The sequence below is a fragment of the Scleropages formosus genome, chromosome 8, assembly GCF_900964775.1.
Source record: "Scleropages formosus chromosome 8, fSclFor1.1, whole genome shotgun sequence".
NCBI classification, from domain to species: Eukaryota; Metazoa; Chordata; class Actinopteri; order Osteoglossiformes; family Osteoglossidae; genus Scleropages; species Scleropages formosus.
Genome location: NC_041813.1, coordinates 11,144,776 through 11,163,938, shown reverse-complemented (window position 1 = coordinate 11,163,938; position 19,163 = coordinate 11,144,776). Strand labels below are relative to the sequence as shown.

Below are 19,163 nucleotides of genomic sequence, written 5' to 3'. Positions count from 1 at the left end.
TCTGGTCATCTGAGAAGAGGAGAAAAACAGTTCAATTTGAAAGACAATAAATTAGTGATAATTACCTATTTCTAAGAAGCATAAACACATTAAATTGAGCCTTATTTATCAGGTCCCCTTATTAAGAAAGCTATTTATCAAAAGTCAGATTTGCATGGTTTCTACTTTCTTTGAACACTGAAACTGGACAAATAATCGGAGCTGTAAAATCGGTGGAAGTCTTGCTACAGTTTATCATGAGGGACAGAAGTACACAATTCAGTTTACTGTGACTTTCCTCTGGGGATTCCTCTCTCACTTTGAACTTTGTTATAGTTATAAAGTGTTATTAAAGTGAATGCATTTTCCATAACAAAATATACATTGTCTCTATAAATGCTTTCTACCAAGAAAATTTAAGATAAAATTTTAAGCAAAACCCTCATGGAAACTTATATTACCTGTAGGGGGAAGATGTGTTGAGTACACAGCAGTTAAGATTGAGATGTTCCAGAGATGTAGTTTAAAATGCAAGTTCGGGAGAATCTTTTATGCTCCCTTGAGTTTTATTCCTAGGGAGTATAGTTTGCATCCACCTTCAGGCAAAACCACAAATAGGCCTTTGTCACAGCCTAAGTATATAGTTTGTTCGGGCTATTTATATTAATTGAATACCTCCATCTTTCATTGTTCAGCACTACAACCCACCACACAAAACACAGCAGCAGCTATACCAGCATGTGAGATTTTTAAAGAAAATGTGCCTAGGTGTGGATGTTCAGCACAGGTGTGGGATATTTAAGATTATTGATAATGGATGGGCTCAATTATATTTAATATGTTAATTGCACTATAATTAGTCTATGGTTTCACTTTATTGTAAAGTGCTTTGAGAAGCTACTATAACATGCACACAATGATTATAGTACAACCTATCAGGCAATTCTCATAATTACTATGATCACTCATAATTCCTCTCTGCAGAGTATCAGGTGCAATAACTGAACACTTAACTCATATAAAGTCGCGGGTATGGATATTGCCTTTTAAGAGAATTCTGAGCATTTTAATGTAAGGCTTTCTTTTCCTTCTTAGAGGATGATAAAGAGCCATGAGATCTGAGATTTTCATCTCCAGGCATATGGGTCTGACTCTTAACATGTTCAGAAGTCCAACAAGGTGTTTTGTCATTCGAGCTAACTGAGTAGAAATTACATTTGCTTCTATCTCACAAGTATTGTGGCAGTTGGTAGTGTAGTGGTTAGAGCTGTTGTCTTTAGACCCAAAGGCTGCAAGTCTGAGTCCCACCTCCAGCAAGGTACTTTCCATTACTAACTAGTAAAATTATTAATCTGTATAAATGGGCAATAATGGTAAATTGCTTTGGTTTGCTTAAGTGTCTGATAAAGGTAGGATGCTTTGTTACATGACAAATCTATATTTTATTGGATCTTGAATAAAAAAGCTGATTCACTGTTTCCTGATCACTTTTACATTTACATTTATTCATTTAGATGCTTTTCTCCAAAGCGATGTACATCTCAGAGAAAAAGCAATTTTAGAAATTACCCACCCTGGCCTGTCATTAACATCATCTCAGTATGCCCTATTTAATGTATTCCTTTAACACCAACTCTCAATTTCTTCTAGGAAATACACTGCAGGGTATATAGACTTATTTAGAAAAAAATGGTGAGACAGTTCTTTTGTGACACAATAAAAACATTATGATATTAGCATAGAGACTATGGTTTCAGCATACCAACAATTCTCTACAATGTTGAGTGACACACCAATGTCCATTACAATAAGGTATCTTCCTGACACCAGCACTGTAACAAGTAAAACAATGTAAATTATATTTCCACACTGTTTGAAAGGGCATAACCACACAAAGAGCACAAATGATTCCATTGTGGGGGGAGGACTGAATCAGAAGACCTGCTAATGGACTTTTGCTTTCTTCCTTATAAATTCACTACAATTGTGCAGAATGAAACATGGTGCTGACTTTGTGTATATGCTTTTTTTCATACGTTCTCTTTGGGTACCTTGGTAATAAACAATGTTTGCAAGCACTGTCAACTTTTGTCTGCCAAATTATACAGTTGAACAAAAATGAAAAATGCTACATCAGGGTGTGAGATTTTTAAAGAAGATCTGAAGAAACAATGGCAAGTTTGCTTTTTGGCTTAGTTGTTTCTACGGACCAATTACTTACCTTGTTAACAGAGAGCATTCACTCTCAAAAGTTTGTTTGGGAAAATAAATAACTTAATGCTATCAGTTAATACAAGGAAAGATAATCCATTTTACCATTTAATTCGCATGCTTTTGTTGCAAATCCTATGATTCACTTGATTCATCTTGCATTTATCCCTTATGAACTATATGTTGTGTTGCCAAGAGGGGGCCAGGTGATTCAATAATGTCTAGTTGGTCAGTTGCAAAGTAGAAAGAACCTTCAACCAAAGGCCAAATAGTTGTTCCACATTTCTAGTCTGGTAAGAATACTTCTGCCTTTCAAAGAAAATCTACCATATGAAAAAAATAAAACAAAATGCCGGAAGGAGTTGGAAAACATGTATGCCTCATCCCTTTGTCTGAAACTAATGGTTCATTAATTTTAATCAATTGCATCTTTTTCTGGTCTGCTATTACGTGATAAGATTGAGCTCTGTTTATAAAACAAAACATTTAGAATGTATGTGTATATAAAGGTATTTAGGATGCCAGCAGCTCATTGACCTTTCTCTAGCCTCCTCCATGCAGTACAAGGTGGGATACTGATTAAGATCACAGATTTCTGTCTTTAGTTTGTCAATGCTGGAGAATGATACTGATACCCAGCTACAAAAATAAGCACATGTATAATCTGATGCTGCATAAATTGCTATGTGACCAAAAGCAATGTCAGCTGTTTTTCCAAACCAACCATTTTTTTTAAAAAATCCCTACTTCTGAAATAAGTAAAATAATCAAGATGCCATGACCATCCTTGCACAGCAGACATTTTTTTGAATAATATGCTTTGGGTTTTGAAGGAGGCACACCCATCAATCATCCACACAAACACATGGAAATGCACACACAAATACCCAAATATTCCAAGTGCTGAGGTTTCATGTTATGAGAGCTTAATGATTGTTTGACAAATTGTTTGCTCTTTTGAATAAAATGTTACCGTTCTTAAATCCAACAAATAAATGAATAAAACCTGTCTGACAAATCTTTAAAAAGAAAATTTAGCATGTCTATCGATTAATTTAAACATTAAGTTTTGAGAAAAATAGAGCAATGAGTCAATGTTGGGGCGTTTTTTTTTTTTTTTTTTTGTCCTTTTAAATCCATATATTTTGTTGTTTTATCCTTCACGTTTTCAGACTGCAGATGCCTGAGATTCCAGTGTAGGTATATGCGTGTGCGGACTGCTGAAAGCGTGCGCAGTCCATGTGCTGTAGCAACGTGCCGCGGGACGCAGTACTTCGCCACCCTCCCCTTATCATCCCGGAGAACCGTTCATTCTCAGCCTTCACTGGCTCTGACACCTAAGGGAACTTTATGCATATGAAATACAGATTGCGGATCTGTCCGTGGTGCTGAAACGCAGTGACTCACAGTCATCGACAGATGGCGGCATTGCGCGTATTTAACAAATCTAACATCTTATTGAAATATAGTGCATTGCAACGTGACATATTGTCAAAACACGGTGTCCTAATAACGAAGCGAGAAGGCATACCGTTATTTAACTTCTAAAATATGATGCAGCGCCACAGCAATGTCCAGGGTTCAAATAAGCCCTTAGCAGGATCCTATTACACGTGTGGTGCGCATCCCCATAATACCAGTTTTGTCGTATTGGCTGCACTGATGTCATGCAGATTAAAGTTACTCACCATGTTGACTTCGGAGACCATGTCGATGCTGGCGATGTCTATACTCATTCCTACATCGACAGGTGCACCTTCAAAGGAAAACACTGCATGAATTCGTGACAATGGACTCCAGTCCTCGTGAAATCTCCACTGAGACCATGAAGCGAACAGTGCAGGTGACGATGCGGCGGCGCTCATTGCTCTACCTCCGAAATCGGGCCTTAAGCGAATGTCGTATCCTTTGAGCAGTTTGTCCACGGTCGCTTTCACGTATGACATGTTGCTGGGCTCATTCGCACTAAAGAAGCACAAAAAGATCAGATGATTCAGAGACACTCACCCCAACGTGCATACCACGCGACCGCGCAGAACATGCCGAAAATAACGCTTATAGAGAGGGGCAAAAGATCTCACCTTTGCGCACAGTACACCACGGCCACCATCAAGGGCAGAGATAAAACGCCAGCTCGGGCGCGGTGTCGCGCCGTCCACATTCCTAAGTTCAATTAAAGAAAATACTTTGGTGGAAGATGAGAGGAACGCAACTTAGTCCTGGTCAGTGCAGTAAATCCGACAATAGCGACGCATGCGCGTGTCTTAGCAAACATCGAAACACCGCTTGAAAATGGTCTTCCCCTTTTCTCTCCAAAACTGCCGAGAAAAGAAGAAAAATGTCTAGGCGTTTTCCCCCCTCGGTGTTAATGTTAATGCTGTTAGTGCGGAGGTCGCGAGGATGCGGTTACAGAAACAAATCAGTATGCCGGTCAGACCGCACAGCCTCCGGCTAATTTGGGAGTTTCAGCAGACACAGCAGAATCTCATATCCGTATTTGCATCAGACAGGTACAGGAACCTCGGCTTTCCTCGTGTCCCTCTTTCTACCGTTACCCAGCCGCATTGACATCCTGGAGCACCCGCGCGTTCGGGGAGCCGCGCCTTGTGTCGCTTGTGTGATCGACGCTTATCTTCAATTAACGGTGCGTCACGGATTGGCAGCCAAGTTAATTATTTGTTTGGTTCAGAATCGTGGCTAGGCATTAAACATCGCGGTTCTATAAGACAGAGGGATGACTTAGAGAGGAGGCTACTGAAGGACTTGCGCAGTCTGCGTCCACTGACGCCGGTTGCTCGGCGCTGCTGCCAGCCCAGCACGTTCCGCTTTGCTCCTCCGGCTTGTCTTCATATCCAAAGCGCAACCCCCGCGCCTGCTGCGCATCCCTGTCTGTGCGTGTAACTGGTGAGCTGGGTTTTGGGGGGAACCGCGCAAATCCAGCCTATGACAAATACTGTGATGTTTATTGTTCAGGGATAGTGACGAGATGGAGCGCCTCTGTTTAATAAGGGCCTCCCGCGTTCGTGTGCGTTTTGTGTGAAAAAAAAGACTTCAGTCGGTCTGAGTGAGGACACGTGCGTCTCTGCGCGCTTGTTTGTGTCTGCAGGTTAGCATGATCCCGTCTCCATTATTGTGACAGAGCTTGCAAATCTAAATAAAGTACAGACTAACAGGCACAATAATCTGAAATGATTTATGTAATGTCAAAAGACAAGGAATTCATAATGATCACTAATTGCCAGAACTTGAGAAAAAGTCAATATTTGTTTCCAGCAGCATGATTTAATTGAAAAGTGCATATATTTATGATTTTTAAAAAATCTTTGTAATACAACCATACTAGAGATGTGGTGTTAATGTTATTCTCAGAGGGCCACAAACAGTATAGAAGTCTAAGGTTGTAGCTCCTTAGATGGTTCTGTTCCTGGTGGAAAGGACCTCATCTCACCAGGAAGGCCAGCTTTTTGTATGAAAATTCAGATTTAAAGTATTTAACAATAAGTAGTTGCAGCGAGCAGCACTGCTACATCACAGTGCCTTGTCCTGTGTGAGCGTAGGTTTAAATCCAGCTCATTTTGTGTGATCTGCCTGAGTTTCTTGAGCGCTATGGTTTCCTTCCAGTTCAAAGATATGAAGGTTAATTGGAACTAGTTATTACTCACTGAAATGCCTGATTTGTAATTTATCAGCATATGATGACAAAGCCTCATTTACAGCAACCATTACTCCAGCGTACTATTGGTAAACTCTAATGGTAATTATGCTTACGGTAGAGAAACCTTTGTAATTGTGTTGGCACAGCTGAAACCAACTATTCTGTTCAAGAAAGCAAGTAAATTGCCTTTCCTTAGGTTGTAAGGTACTGGTATTCCTAAATTTCATTTCTGGGTTCAAAAATGGCCAACTAACCAGCTTTTTCAAGAAACACGTTAGTCTGTTTTGTAAAACAAAGGTTATTCCATGCATCAGACTGCCCAAAAATTTGAGATTTCATACAAAGATGTCCACTACTGTTTTGCACGAAGAGGACAAACTGGATCTAGCCAGGATACTCTAGTCTCCTCTCAGTCAGCTTGGGATCAGAGGAACAGCACTAAGATGGTTTGAGTCATATCTATCTGACAGATCCTACCAAGTGGTCTGACGGGGCTTCCGTTCTTCTCCTCTGCCTCTCTCAACCAGTTTTCCATAGGGCTCGGTATTGGGTCCTCAGCTCTTCTCGAGCTACACCTCATTCCTCGGCCCTGTCATTACCTCCCATGGATTCCACTGCTACACTGATGATACCCAGCTCTTCCCTTCCTTTCCACCTGGAGCATCAGACACTTCCGCGCATTGCTGCCTGCCTGTCAGACATCTGTGCATGGATGTCTGATCTCCACCTACAACTCAACCTCTCCAAAACAGAGATCCTACACCTCCAAGCTGGCCTGTCTTCCTGTCACGATTTCTCGATTAAACTGGACAACTCACTCATTTTGCCTACCTCCTCAGCTAAGCATCTGGGAGGGATGACTGACTCAAGTCTATCTTTCTCTCAGCACATTGAACCCGGACCTGCAGATACATCCTGCATAACATCGCAGGATCAGTCCTTACCTCACAACAGACTCTGCCCAAGTACTTGTCCAGGCCATGGTGACATCCCACCTGGACTACTGCAGCTCTCTCGTGTGGTCTTCCTGCTACTACCATCAAACGTCTACAGATGATACAGAACGCTGCTGCACTAGTCGTGTTTGACTTGCCAAAGCAAAGCATTCGCATGTTTCTCTGCACTGGCTTTCCATAGCTGCCTGGATCAAATTTAAGACCCTGGTTATGGCCTACAAATGCATCAATAGAACTGCTCTCAGCTATCTACAAGACTTGATCATTCGTTACACGCCACCCAGACTGCTACGCTCTTCCACATCTGCCCACTTGGTGGTCCCACGCACAAAAGGTAAAGCACGGAGGTTCTCAGTTCTGGCTCCGTTGTGGTGGAACGACCTACCCCTCTCACTCAGAACTGCTAAATTTTTATCCACGTTTAAAAGGGGTCTTAAAGCTCATTGCTTTCGGACTCACTTCGCCCATGATCTCTTAAGTTCATGTAAGGTATAATTGTTCATGATTGGCTCAGTCCTTTACAGAGCCACTCCTGCAATGTAATGTAAATGTTTACACACACACACACACACACACACACGCACACGGGCCGAAGCCACTTATCTCGAGCAGGGTCGCAGGAAGCCGGAGCCTAACCTGGCAATGGAGAGCATAAGGCTGGTAGGGGAGGGTACACACCCAGGATAGAATGCCAGTCCGTCACAAGGCACCCTAAATGGGACTTCAACCCCAGACCTACCCGCTGCGTCATGGTACCCCGTAAATGTTTATATGTATCTTTAAAAAAAAAAAAAAAACTAGGAAGATTTTTAGGAATCGGCGACATTCTGGTAATCTTTTATGCAGCTACTTGTGCGATAAACATCGGTGCATACAGTGAAGGAAACTAACTGTACTTAAGTCACATCTGTAGCTATACCTCTTTCTCCTAAGGTGATGCACAAATTGTATTTTCTATGAGATGTACGTAGCTTTGGAGAAAAGGGTCTGTTAAATGAAAAAATGTAAATAATAGAAAAATAAGTGGAAGGCCCAGATGCACAAGTGCACAAGACGATAAGTACATCAGAGTCCTGTGAAAACAGTTTGAAGAACAGACATTGTAGAATAAGCTGGCTGCTATGGGATTTGCCTTAAAGTTTTAAGAAATATACTGAATTTAATAACCGTTTTGGCAGACAAAGATGTGAAGCCAGTATACCTTTTGGAGTCTGGTTAGATGTGATGCCAGTATATGCTTTAGGGTTAAGCTGATAGATAGCCAGTATGGTTCCAGTTAGATGTATTATGATATTGGGATGAACAGGACTAAAGTAGGGAAAAAAAAACATCCAGCTTTACTATAAGACTACGAAAATGTGTTCACTGTATGCAGTTGAAGGGGGAGTGCAGTGGCGCAGTGGGTTGGACCGCAGTCCTGCTCTTCGGTGGGTCTGGGGTTCAAGTCCCGCTTGGGGTGCCTTGCGGCGGACTGGCGTCCCGTCCTGGGTGTGTCCCCTTCCCCCTCTGGCCTTACGCCCTGTGTTGCCGGGTAGGCTCCGGTTCCCCGTGACCCCGTAAGGGATGAGCGGTTCTGAAAATGTGTGTGTGTGTGTGTGTGTGTGTGTGTGTGTGTGTATGCAGTTGAATTAGATTCAACATAATTAGAATAAATACCAAATCAGTTAATTCACACATTTTACATCATTGACAAAAAAATGGTCAGTAATAAAACCTTTCATGCAGCTTTTTAAATAACAAAAAAGAAAATCAGCAAAATAAAATTACATTCCAAAGAACAAAAAGAACTGTTTTTCAATGGCGGTTAAATTCAGACCAGTAATACTTTGAAAGCATTTAAAATAACCTTTGTCTATTTTCAAACATTTAACTTGCCATTACTTCCTGCAAAATGCAATTTATTATTGCATGTTGAAATTAACAAAATATGAGTATTTTGAACTCAGTTCAAAAATAATGACTGACATTTTATTAGTAACACCTGTGCACTTGTTCATGCAATTATCTAATCAGCTAATCATGTGGCAGGAGCTTAACGCATGAAATTATGCAGGCACAGGCTAACAGCTTCAGTTAATGTTCAGATCAAACATCAGAATGTGGGAAATTTGTGATCTAAGTGACTTTGACATAGCATGGTTGTTGATACCAGGTGGAGTGGATTCAGTATTTCTGTAACTGCTGATCTCCTGGGATTTTCATGCACAAAGTCTTTAGAATTTACACAGAATGATGCAAAAAACAGTGAGTAACAGTCCTGTGGGCAGAAACACCTTGTTGATGAGAGAGATCAGAGGAGAACAATCAGGCTTGTTCAAGCTGAGAGACAAGTCACAGCGGCAGAAGAGTAGATTTATTTAGCTGACACTTTTTGCCAAAGCAACTTACAATGCTGAGGTACTTGCAGCTATTTATCCATTTATACAATTGGGTAACTTTCACTGGATTCATTTAGGATAAGTACCTTGCTCAGTGTTACTATAGCAGTAGGCGAGATTTGAACTGGCAACCTTTGGGTCTATCAGCCATCTTCTTGTGAGTACTGCTCACAAGTTTTACTTTATGGAAAGCTAGGCTCACAAGAGCCTACAGAGAGAACAGACATACGCAAGTTTCCTCCATACTTATATACTTTGTTAGTAACACACACACACACACAATATGAAAAAATGTTAATATCACAACTTGTTTCACAGACTACTCCAACAATGACTTTAAAGAACAGGATCAGCAGTTCTGTACATTCCACAGTTTCCTGTTTGTCAACCAAGGTGTTCTTTCAACTAAACAGAGCATAACCATCTTCAACTAAGGTTAAATATTTAACTTTTCTCATTCAGTTTTGACTGTAGGTAAGCATGCAGGTTTAGAACAAAAGTTACAAAGTTGATTTTCACAGAAAGGCTATAGTAACTGAAGTAACCACTCTTTACAAAAATGGTGAGCAGAAAAGCAGCTCTGAATGCACAACACAAACCCTAATGTAGATGGGCTACAGAAGACCACCTTGGGTTCCACTCTTGTCAGCTAAGAACAGGAATCTGAGGCTACAGTGGGCACAAGCTCACCAAAACCAATTTCTGCTACAACATGCACATGGTTGGGTCAGAATTTGGTGTACACAACATGAATCCATGGACCCAACTTGCTTTGTGTCAACAGTTCAGCCTGGTGGTGATGGTATAATGGTATGGGGAATGTATTCTTGGCACATCTTGGGCCCATTAATACCAGTCAATCATCACTTAAATGCCATAACTTATCTGAGTATTGTTGCTGACCATGTGCATCCCTGTATGACTACCATGTACCCTTCTAATGGCTACTTCCAACAGGTAATGCACCATGTCACAAAGCACAAATCATCTCAAATTGATTCCATGAATATAGCAAGGAGTTCAGTGTACTTCAATGCCTCCCGAGTCACAAGATCTGAATCCAATACAGCACCTTTGGGATGTGGTAGAATGGAACTTTTGCCATATGAATGCAGTTGAAAATGTGCAGCAATCACTGTACATGATGTAATCCTGTCAACATGGACTAGAATGCTGAGGAATGTTTCCAAAACCTATTTGTATCCATGCCACAAAGAATTCAGGCTATTCTGAGAGTAAGGGGGAGTCCTACCCAGTATTAGAATGATGTTCCTAATGAAGTTGATCATCCGCTACATCCTAACCAGGCTGCTACGCTCCTCCACATCTGCCTGCTTGACGGCCCCATGCACAAAACGTAAAGCATGAAGGTTCTCAGTTCTGGCTCCGTTGTGGTGGGATAACCTCCCCCTCTCACTTAGAACTGCTGAATCTCTGTCCACATTTAAATAGGGTCTTAAAAAACACCTCTTCTGGACTCTCTTTGACCATGATCTATTAAGTTCATGTAATGTGTAAATGTTCATGTACTATAACTTTGAAATCATGTCTGTTAAACAATGGATAAACCTTCATGCAACTACTCCTGTAATGTAACGTAAACGTTTATATATTTAAAAAAAAATACTAGGAAGGAATCGTTGATGTTCAGATAAAGTTTTATGCAGGTACTTGTGTGATGTACATTGGTTCATATGGTGGAAAGAAACAAACTGTACTTAACTATCAAGCATCTGCTAATGTAATACGCACATTGTATTTTCTATGAGATGCATGTCGCTTTTTAGAAAATTGTCTGCTAAATGAATAAATGTAAAGTGGTCGGTGAGGGGTGTGTGTGTCCATGTGTATATATGGTTATTATGAGTGGTGTGAAAGAACATAGGTTTGATCCCACACAATCTGTGTAGAGTTTGCATGTTGTAACCATATCTGCATGGGTTTCTTCCAGGTGCGCTGGTATCCTCCCACAGTCCAGAGATATGCGGTTTAGGTGGATTGGTGACTCTAAATTGCCTGTAGTGTTTGGTAATAGAGGTGGTTCCCAATTTATGATGGGGTTACGTTTCCCGAAACCCATCATAAGTCGAAAATATCGTAAATCGAAAATGTATTTAATACACCTAATACACAACTCTGTGTGACAGAATTAGAGATGAGGATCGCTGTCGCTGCCCAGCACTGCGAGAGAGTGTCGCTCCATCTCTCACTTGCGCAGGAAAAAAATACAAATTCAAAGTACGGTTTCTACTGAATGTCTATTACCAGCTCACATCGTAAAGTCGAAAAGAAACGCAAGTCAAATGGTCGTACATCAGGGACCACCTGTATATGACTGAGTGAGAGCATGTGTGCATGTGTGGCTACCATCCAACAGACTGGAGTCTCATCCAGGGTGCACGCCCTTCGGTCTTACACCCAATGTGCCTGCGATAAGCTTTGGTTTGCAAGCAGTTATTAAAACTGGATGGATGGATAGATTAATGTTCATATCTCATAGTATGAGGGGAAAATTTATTCTTAATGCTTTAAACATGTTGAAGCTCAGATTATTTTTCATTAAATTCACTTCTCCCGTTGTGAATCAATTAGGTTGTCAGTCAGTGTAGGACAAACACTGAACACTAAACTCTGAATTGAAACACTGCAGGAGAAAACTGGGATTGAGAACCAATTACGGCCACAAATCCATAAAAAGGCATTACGGTTTGCGGTAAAAGTGACTTGTTTAGTTTTAAGGAAGAAAACGCAAAACATCAAATGTGAAGAATTCAAAAGTAACAAGAGGGTAACGCAAATGTAAAGGAAAGTACTTTTTTCTTTACATACATACTAAGGAAAGGGGTGCGGTGGCGCAGTGGGTTGGACTGGGTCCTGATCTCTGGTGGGTCTGGGGTTCAAGTCCTGCTTGGGGTGCCTTGTGATAGACTGGTGTCCTGTCCTGGGTGTGTCCCCTCCCCTCTGGCCTTATGCCCTGTGTTACCAGATAGGCTCTGGTTCCCCTAACCCTGTATGGGACAAGTGATTCAGAAAGTGTGTGTGTGTGTACATACTAGGGTAAAAGCATCCTCAAAAACTACAGTTTCTCCAGTAATTTGCTTAACTACAAGAAAGAAAGTAAATGTAGCTTGTTTCTACCCAGCTTCAGTGATGGGTCCTCAGTGGTCTTTCTTTCAAAGGGGCTGTAGCATATTTATGCTTATACTGAACAGGCTGAGATGGGGTCTCAGAGTAAGGTGCAAATAGTGTTTTTGTTATGTATTTTTTTTTCCATTTTTGATATAGTGTTCAGGGTTCCCAGGGAAGCTATGGTACAGTGTGGACACACAGGGCATAAGCAGTTGAGAAATTTAACACACGGTTCTTGGGACGTGATCATGGACTCAGGTTCCTGGTCTCAAAAAACCTCCCCTACTGGAACAATGTGAATATATTGTCACTGAGAAGGGAGATTAGAACCTGGTGTGCTTTGGGTGCCTGATCCCTCCATCTGTTGTATCGGCACAACAGCACTTTCAACAGAGCATTCTTAAGTTACCAGGCACATGGACACCACAGGCACATTATTCATTTAGCAGACACTTTTCTACAAATCGACATACATCTTGCAAAAAATACAACTGAATTTGTGTGTAGCCCACCCACTCAATTCTGATTTTTTTATTTTTTCTTAGGATTGTCTTGCCGTACCTCCAAGAACCCCTTCGCCTGGGAGGTGAATTGGTGGTGTTGACAAAAATATAAATTTGGGATTCGTCTACCGTAGCTTCCAAATTTGAGGTGTATGAGTATGACTCTGACTAGGGTGCTGAGGCCCAGTTAGCATGTTGTATAGTTATATTGTTAGTGTGAGATTAGACCTCCCATGCTGCATGCAGCATACTAGCACATACGGTAACCTCAAGAAAATAAACAACGTAATAACCGGGTTTTTCTCTCAGTGTAGCATAACGTTCGCGCTTTTGGAGCTCATGTGTCCACGAAATTACTGTCTTTACTTACTCGTTTCGTTGAAACTCTCAGAAACAGTCAGTGGCCAGTTCTCAAATCCTCTCTCCACCGAGGGCGGTGCGATGGAGAACCCCATTCCGGCGCTCTGTCCGCGTGGTTTCTCTGGCATGCAGTGCAGTGCAGGGTAGTAGCTCACTTGCCACCGCACATGTCGTCTATGATATGGATGATATGGGCTCCCGTCGTTTAATAAAACTTCTGAGTGAGGACAACGCCACGGCTCACTCTGTTTTTTCCCCAGATTTACACAATATTAACACCCCCGTCCCTTTTTTGATGAACAACACACACACACACACACTTTCAGAACCGCTTGTCCCATACGGGGTCACGGGGAACCGGAGCCTACCCGGCAACACAGGGCGTAAGGCCGGAGAGGGAGGGGACACACCCAGGACGGGACGCCAGTCCATCGCAAGGCACCCCAAGCGGGACTCGAACCCCAGACTCACCGGAAAGCAGCACTGCGGTCCAACCCACTGCGCCCCCCTACTGAACAATGAACATTTCAACAAATTATATCAACTTTCAACCAGAGCTTCATGCCTCTTTGTTTTCTTTTTTTCCTCTTTCCCGCTCCTCTCTCCCCCGGAATTTATTCTTTTAGAAGATGCTTTTCTCCAAAATGACATACATCTCAGAAAAATGCAATGAGTACATTATCAACAGTATGAGAGATTTGGATGCAGACACCTGATTCTAGAGCACGGTCAATTTGTCACATTTCACATGAACCAGTACACATTACACAAGAAGCTGCAAAGCTTTACCCATTTTTCAATAATTTATCAAAAAATTATTAAATAGTGTGGGGGGGCACGGTGGTGCAGTGGGTTGGACCAAGTCCTGCTTTCCAGTGGGTCTGGGGTTCAAGTCCCGCTTAGGGTGCCTTGCGACGGACTGGCATCCTGTCCTGGGTGTGTCCCCTCCCCCTCCGGCTGTAGAGTCCGGACGGGAGTCCGACACGGACGCGCGTTGCTATTACGTCCAAACACGGACGACATACAAAATGACCTCACGTGCAGTGTGATGTTAAAAGTGCACTGTGTGTATTGTAAGACACTTGGTGGAAGTGAAACAGGAAACACACACGATGTTTGAACTACGGTGAACAGTGAAACGCTACTCTGTGAGTATGACCACAACCCCGAGACGTGACGAAATACTGGACAGGAACGATGGACCAGGACTGGAGAACAAGAGGCAGGAACTGACGGGACGGGCACTCGGGACTGGAACATGAACACCTAGGAAACAGACTGAGGGAACAAGAGACTATGAACCGCCAAGAGAGCACGATAGAGCCGCTGATTAAGAATCCGCGAGTAGTTCTGCTCCGCTGGCTCCTTTTATACCTCCGTGTCCTACGAAACTGTGAGGTGATACGTAAGCGTTAACTAGCGGCACTGAGTGGCGCCGCCTCTGACCAGGACCCCGTGGGACGTGACATCGGCCTTATGCCCTGTGTTGCTGGGTAGGCTCCCGTTCCCCGCGACCCCGTATGGGACAAGCGGTTCAGAAAATATTAAATATTGTAACTACCCGCATTACTGTGTTTGAGCGGGGAATGCGTTTATTGTAATTGGTTACGTTTGATGAAGTACGGGGAATAAGGGGGCGATTGCATCTGCCAAGGCCGAGAAAGAAAAGAGAGCCTGGGGGTGCTAAGCAGGCTGGGAAGGCTGGCTAGACGCACAAGTCCTGGAGGAAACGGGGTCCTCAGACCGAGAGCGTTATTTCCCTGTGTGCTGGTATTCGAATAAAACGTTCAAAGTGAACGCTGCCTTTGCGTCCTTCTTCGCCCCTTCTAAACCCACGGCTCTGCGCGCCACAATATAAACGCTTTTATCATGCACTTACAAGGTCAGGGGAGAAGTGTGTTTGAAAGAAGTGAGTTTTGAGCCCCTTCCTCTTAAAGGTAGAGAGAGATTCAGCAATTCTGAGTGAAGGGGGGAGGTAATCCCGCCACATTTGGAGCCAGAACTAATACTTTTGACTTCGGACCTTGTGTGTGGGGCCACCAAGCAGATCCAAGTGGAGGAGCATAACAGTCTGGTTGAGGTGTTGTGAATCATCAGGTCTTGTAGATATCTGGGAGCAAATCCATTGATGGTTTTGTAGGCTGTAACAAGAATCTTGAATTTGATCCGGGCAGCTATAGAAAGCCAATGCAGAAAGAAAAGGAGGGGTGATACATGGGAATGCAGAAGCAGGTCAAATACAACTTGTGCAGCAGTATTCTGTATCAGCTGGTTGAGGTTTGGCAGAAGCCATATGTTGAGAGAAAAACAGACTTGAGTCAATTATCATTCTTAGCTGAGGAAATAGGTAAAATCAGTGAGTTTTCCAGTTTGATAGCGAGTTCTTGACAGGAAAATTGGCCAGCTGGGAGGTGAAGGATCTCTGTTTTGTACAGATTGAATTGTAGATAGAAAGATAGATAGATAGAAAGGAGAGGAAGAGCAGGGTATCATCAGCATAGGAGAATCCATGGGAGGTAATGACAGGGCCGAGGAAAGAAATGTAGATTGAGAAGAGTAGGGGTCCCAGTACTGAGCATTGTGAGGTGCCAGTTCATAGAGGCTTAGGAGAGGATCAGAACCCCTGCCAGACCATTTGGTAGGAACTACCTCATAGATAGGACTCAAACCATTTCAGTGCAGTTCCTTTGATGTTAAGCTGTCCAAGAGAGGAGAGTAGAATCTGGTGGTTGGCAGTGTCAAATGCTGTAGACAGAGGATGATGACCAGGAGAAGGAGAACACTCTAGCTGACTGGAGAGCATCTGACACTGCCAGGAGAGCTGTCTTGATGGATGGAATGTCCAGCTTTGAATTCAGACTAATATCCGTCAAGGAGATCATTCTGGGTATAGAATGCAGATAGTTGATCATAGATCACAATTTCCAGAATTTTTAACAGAAAAGATAGAGGAGACTGGCCTGTAGTTCTGGACTGAGTTTGGATCAGTCCAGAACTGCAGGCCAGAGGGTTTAGAAAGGGTTTCTTTAACAGCACTGAAATGAGGGCAGTTTTGAAGGTGGGTGGGAAGCCACTGGAGGAGAGCAAGGATTAGATATTTTTGGAGATAACAGAGGTAATTTGTGGGGAAATGTCCTGTAGAAGTGGCAAAAGGATAGTGGCTTTGTGTGACAGTAGGAGGTTGAAGATTTTAGTTTCTGATGGAATTGAATGAGAAGAATGTGAGTTCTTATGAGGGAAGTATAGCAGGTAGGTAGATGCCTCATTATTACAGTGCCTTGCAAAAGTATTCAAGCCCCTTAAAACTGAGCACCATTTCTGGATTTCAAAATATACATACAAATGTTCTCCCAATCACTATTTTTACTGTGATCTAGCTCATGCTAACAGTCTATTTCAAAAGCCAAAATTAGTTATTTGCCCTCAGACACACACACACTTTCTGAACCGCTTGTCCCATACAGGGTCGCGGGGAACCAGAGCCTAACCCAGCAACTCAGTGCGGAAGGCTGAAGGGGGAGGGGGCACACCCAGGACGGGATGCCAGTCCATCACAAGGCACCCCAAGCAGGACTTGAACCCCAGACCCACCGGAGAGCAGTACCCGGTTCAACCCACTGCGCCACTGCACCACCGCGCCCCCCTGCCCTCAGACATTAAAAATAAAATTTAAAATTAAAATGTGCTGCTTGCATAAGTATTCAAACTTGTGTTTTGCAAAAGCTTAAAGTGGCAGACTGTTTCTGAACAAAACACATTTGCCCCTCATTTGGGCATGATTACATAATTAGTTTCTACCAGGGAGCAATTAAAGTAAAGGTCATATTTTCTGGATATAAAAATCCCTCTGTGTAGGCATCATTAGCCAGGCTGTTAATCCACTGCAAAAATCAAGATTGAAGAGAACACTAGGGAAGTAAGAGATAAGATGATCCAAATGCCTGAGTCAGGAAAAGGGTACAAAAATATCAAATTGCTTGGCTGTCCCAGTAAGCAGTATGGATCCATCATCAGGAAATGGAAGGTGTATCACTCCACCCAGTCACTGTGCAAAGAAAGCCATCTGTGAAAACTTAGCACCCAAGCAAGACATAAAATGTAAGGGAAGTGACGAAGACACCAGTATCTACTACAAAAAGTTAGTTCCTGAAACTGGGGTACATGTGCATGAGTCCACAGTATCAAGAGTTGTCCATCACACTGGCCTATTTGGAAGGGTGGCAGGAAAGAAGCCATTACTCAAAAATATCCATGAAAAAATACATCTTCAGTTTGTCACGATGCATGAGAGGGACCCAGCTAGATGTGGGAAAATATAATATAGTCAGATGAAACCAAGATTGAGATTTTTGGCCAGAATTCAAAGGACTATGTATGGCGCAAACCTAACACTACCTATCTCTCAGAAAAACACCACCACTACAGTGAAGTATGGTGATAGCAGTATAATGCTGTGGGGATGCTTTTCATATGCAGAGACTGGGAATCTTGTTAAGACTGATGAAAGAATGGATGGAAATACACACACACACACACATTTTCTGAACCGCTTGTCCCATACGGGGTCGCGGGGACCGGAGCCTACCCGGCAACACAGGGTGTAAGGCCGGAGGGGGAGGGGACACACCCAGGACAGGACGCCAGCCCGTCGCAAGGCACCCCAAGCGGGTCTCAAACCCCAGACCCACTGGAGAGCAGGAACCGGTCCAACCCACTGCACCACCGCATCCCCTGGATGGAAATAAATACAGTGAAATCGTGGAAGAGAACCTGTTCTAGTCGGCAACACTGGAGTGGCTCAAAAACAAAAAAGTGAATGTCCTGTAACAGCCTTGTCAAAGTCTTGATCTCAACCCCATTGAGAATCTGTGGCACTTTTTGAAAATTGCAGTCCAGAAGCTCCATTCAGCCAACCTTAATGATCTGCAGAAAATCTACAGGAAGAATGGGACAAAATCACTCTTGAGCGGTGTGCAAAGCTGGTCCAGACTTACTCTAAAATACTTTTAAAGCTGTTATTGCAGCAAAAGGTGGCTCTATTAAATATTAATATATGGGGTTTGAATACTTATGCAAGCAGAATTCTTAAAGTTTTTATTGATTTTCTTTGAAATCTTTTGACAAATTATATACTTAGTCTTTGAAAATAAACTATTAGAACATGTAAGTTTACAATAAAAAAATACTTATTGGAAGAATATGTGTATATATCTTTTGGAATCCAGAAAGTGGTGCTACCTTTCATTGGACTTGAATTCTTTTGCAATGCGCTCAATATGCAGTATACAGTTCAGAAGGTCCACAAGCAGGAGAGAAAATTTAAGCAATTTTAAGGCCTCAGAGTTGTCAAGGATGATAACAAACTGGCATTAGTATGTCCAAAACAGCAACGTGGGATTTCCAGCATGGCATTACCACAGTTTTCCACCTCTGTCAGCAAAAACACAGAAGTAAAGTTGCTGTGGAGTATGGGACATAAGAAATGGATGCTGTAAAATCATAGAAGTACTGTCTGTTGTATTAAAATTACAGTAAATTCAGCCTGACCTGCAACCAGATTTCAGTTCAGTTAAGCTGCTGTAGAATAAAATGGAAAAAACTGCGTGAACTAGAGACAAAACAAATTGTAGTATAATCAAGCATGTCTCCTGGTTGAGTGTACTTTCATACAAGATTGACAATTTCCATCAAAACTCAACCCTCAGCTTGGTTTATTACAATGCTTTGTTACAGATGATGGGCCTTCGTCAGCTCCTGTCATTTGTTAACCTCGGTCCTGAGCTCAACACTGCCCCTCTAACACACACACAGACTTTCAGAAAAAGTATTTTTAAAGGCACAGTCTATTATTAGTACCCAGGATTCAATTTATCCCCTTCAGAAGGAGTATTTTTCAACAAAAAGGCTATTATCAGCCACTGAATCCCAATTAAGCTCAAATACTCAGCTCTGATACATGCAAATAATTTGCATATGACAAATTTAATTAACG

General features: G+C 42.4%; 1 protein-coding gene across 1 annotated transcript in view; it reads right to left on the bottom strand.

Moving 5' to 3' along the window:
* Nucleotides 1–5,046, bottom strand: part of LOC108942641 (gamma-aminobutyric acid receptor subunit beta-1-like) — a 31,345-nt gene extending 26,299 nt beyond the window's left edge. Inside the window, exons 1-3 of the mRNA XM_018766103.1 lie at nt 4,272–5,046; nt 4,064–4,155; nt 3,879–3,946 (exon numbers count right to left, since the gene is read on the bottom strand). Coding sequence (XP_018621619.1) covers nt 3,879–3,946; nt 4,064–4,155; nt 4,272–4,351 — 240 coding nt within the window. The 5' untranslated portion in view covers nt 4,352–5,046. The remainder of the gene's footprint in view (nt 1–3,878; nt 3,947–4,063; nt 4,156–4,271) is intronic.
* Nucleotides 5,047–19,163: the final 14,117 nt, after the last annotated feature.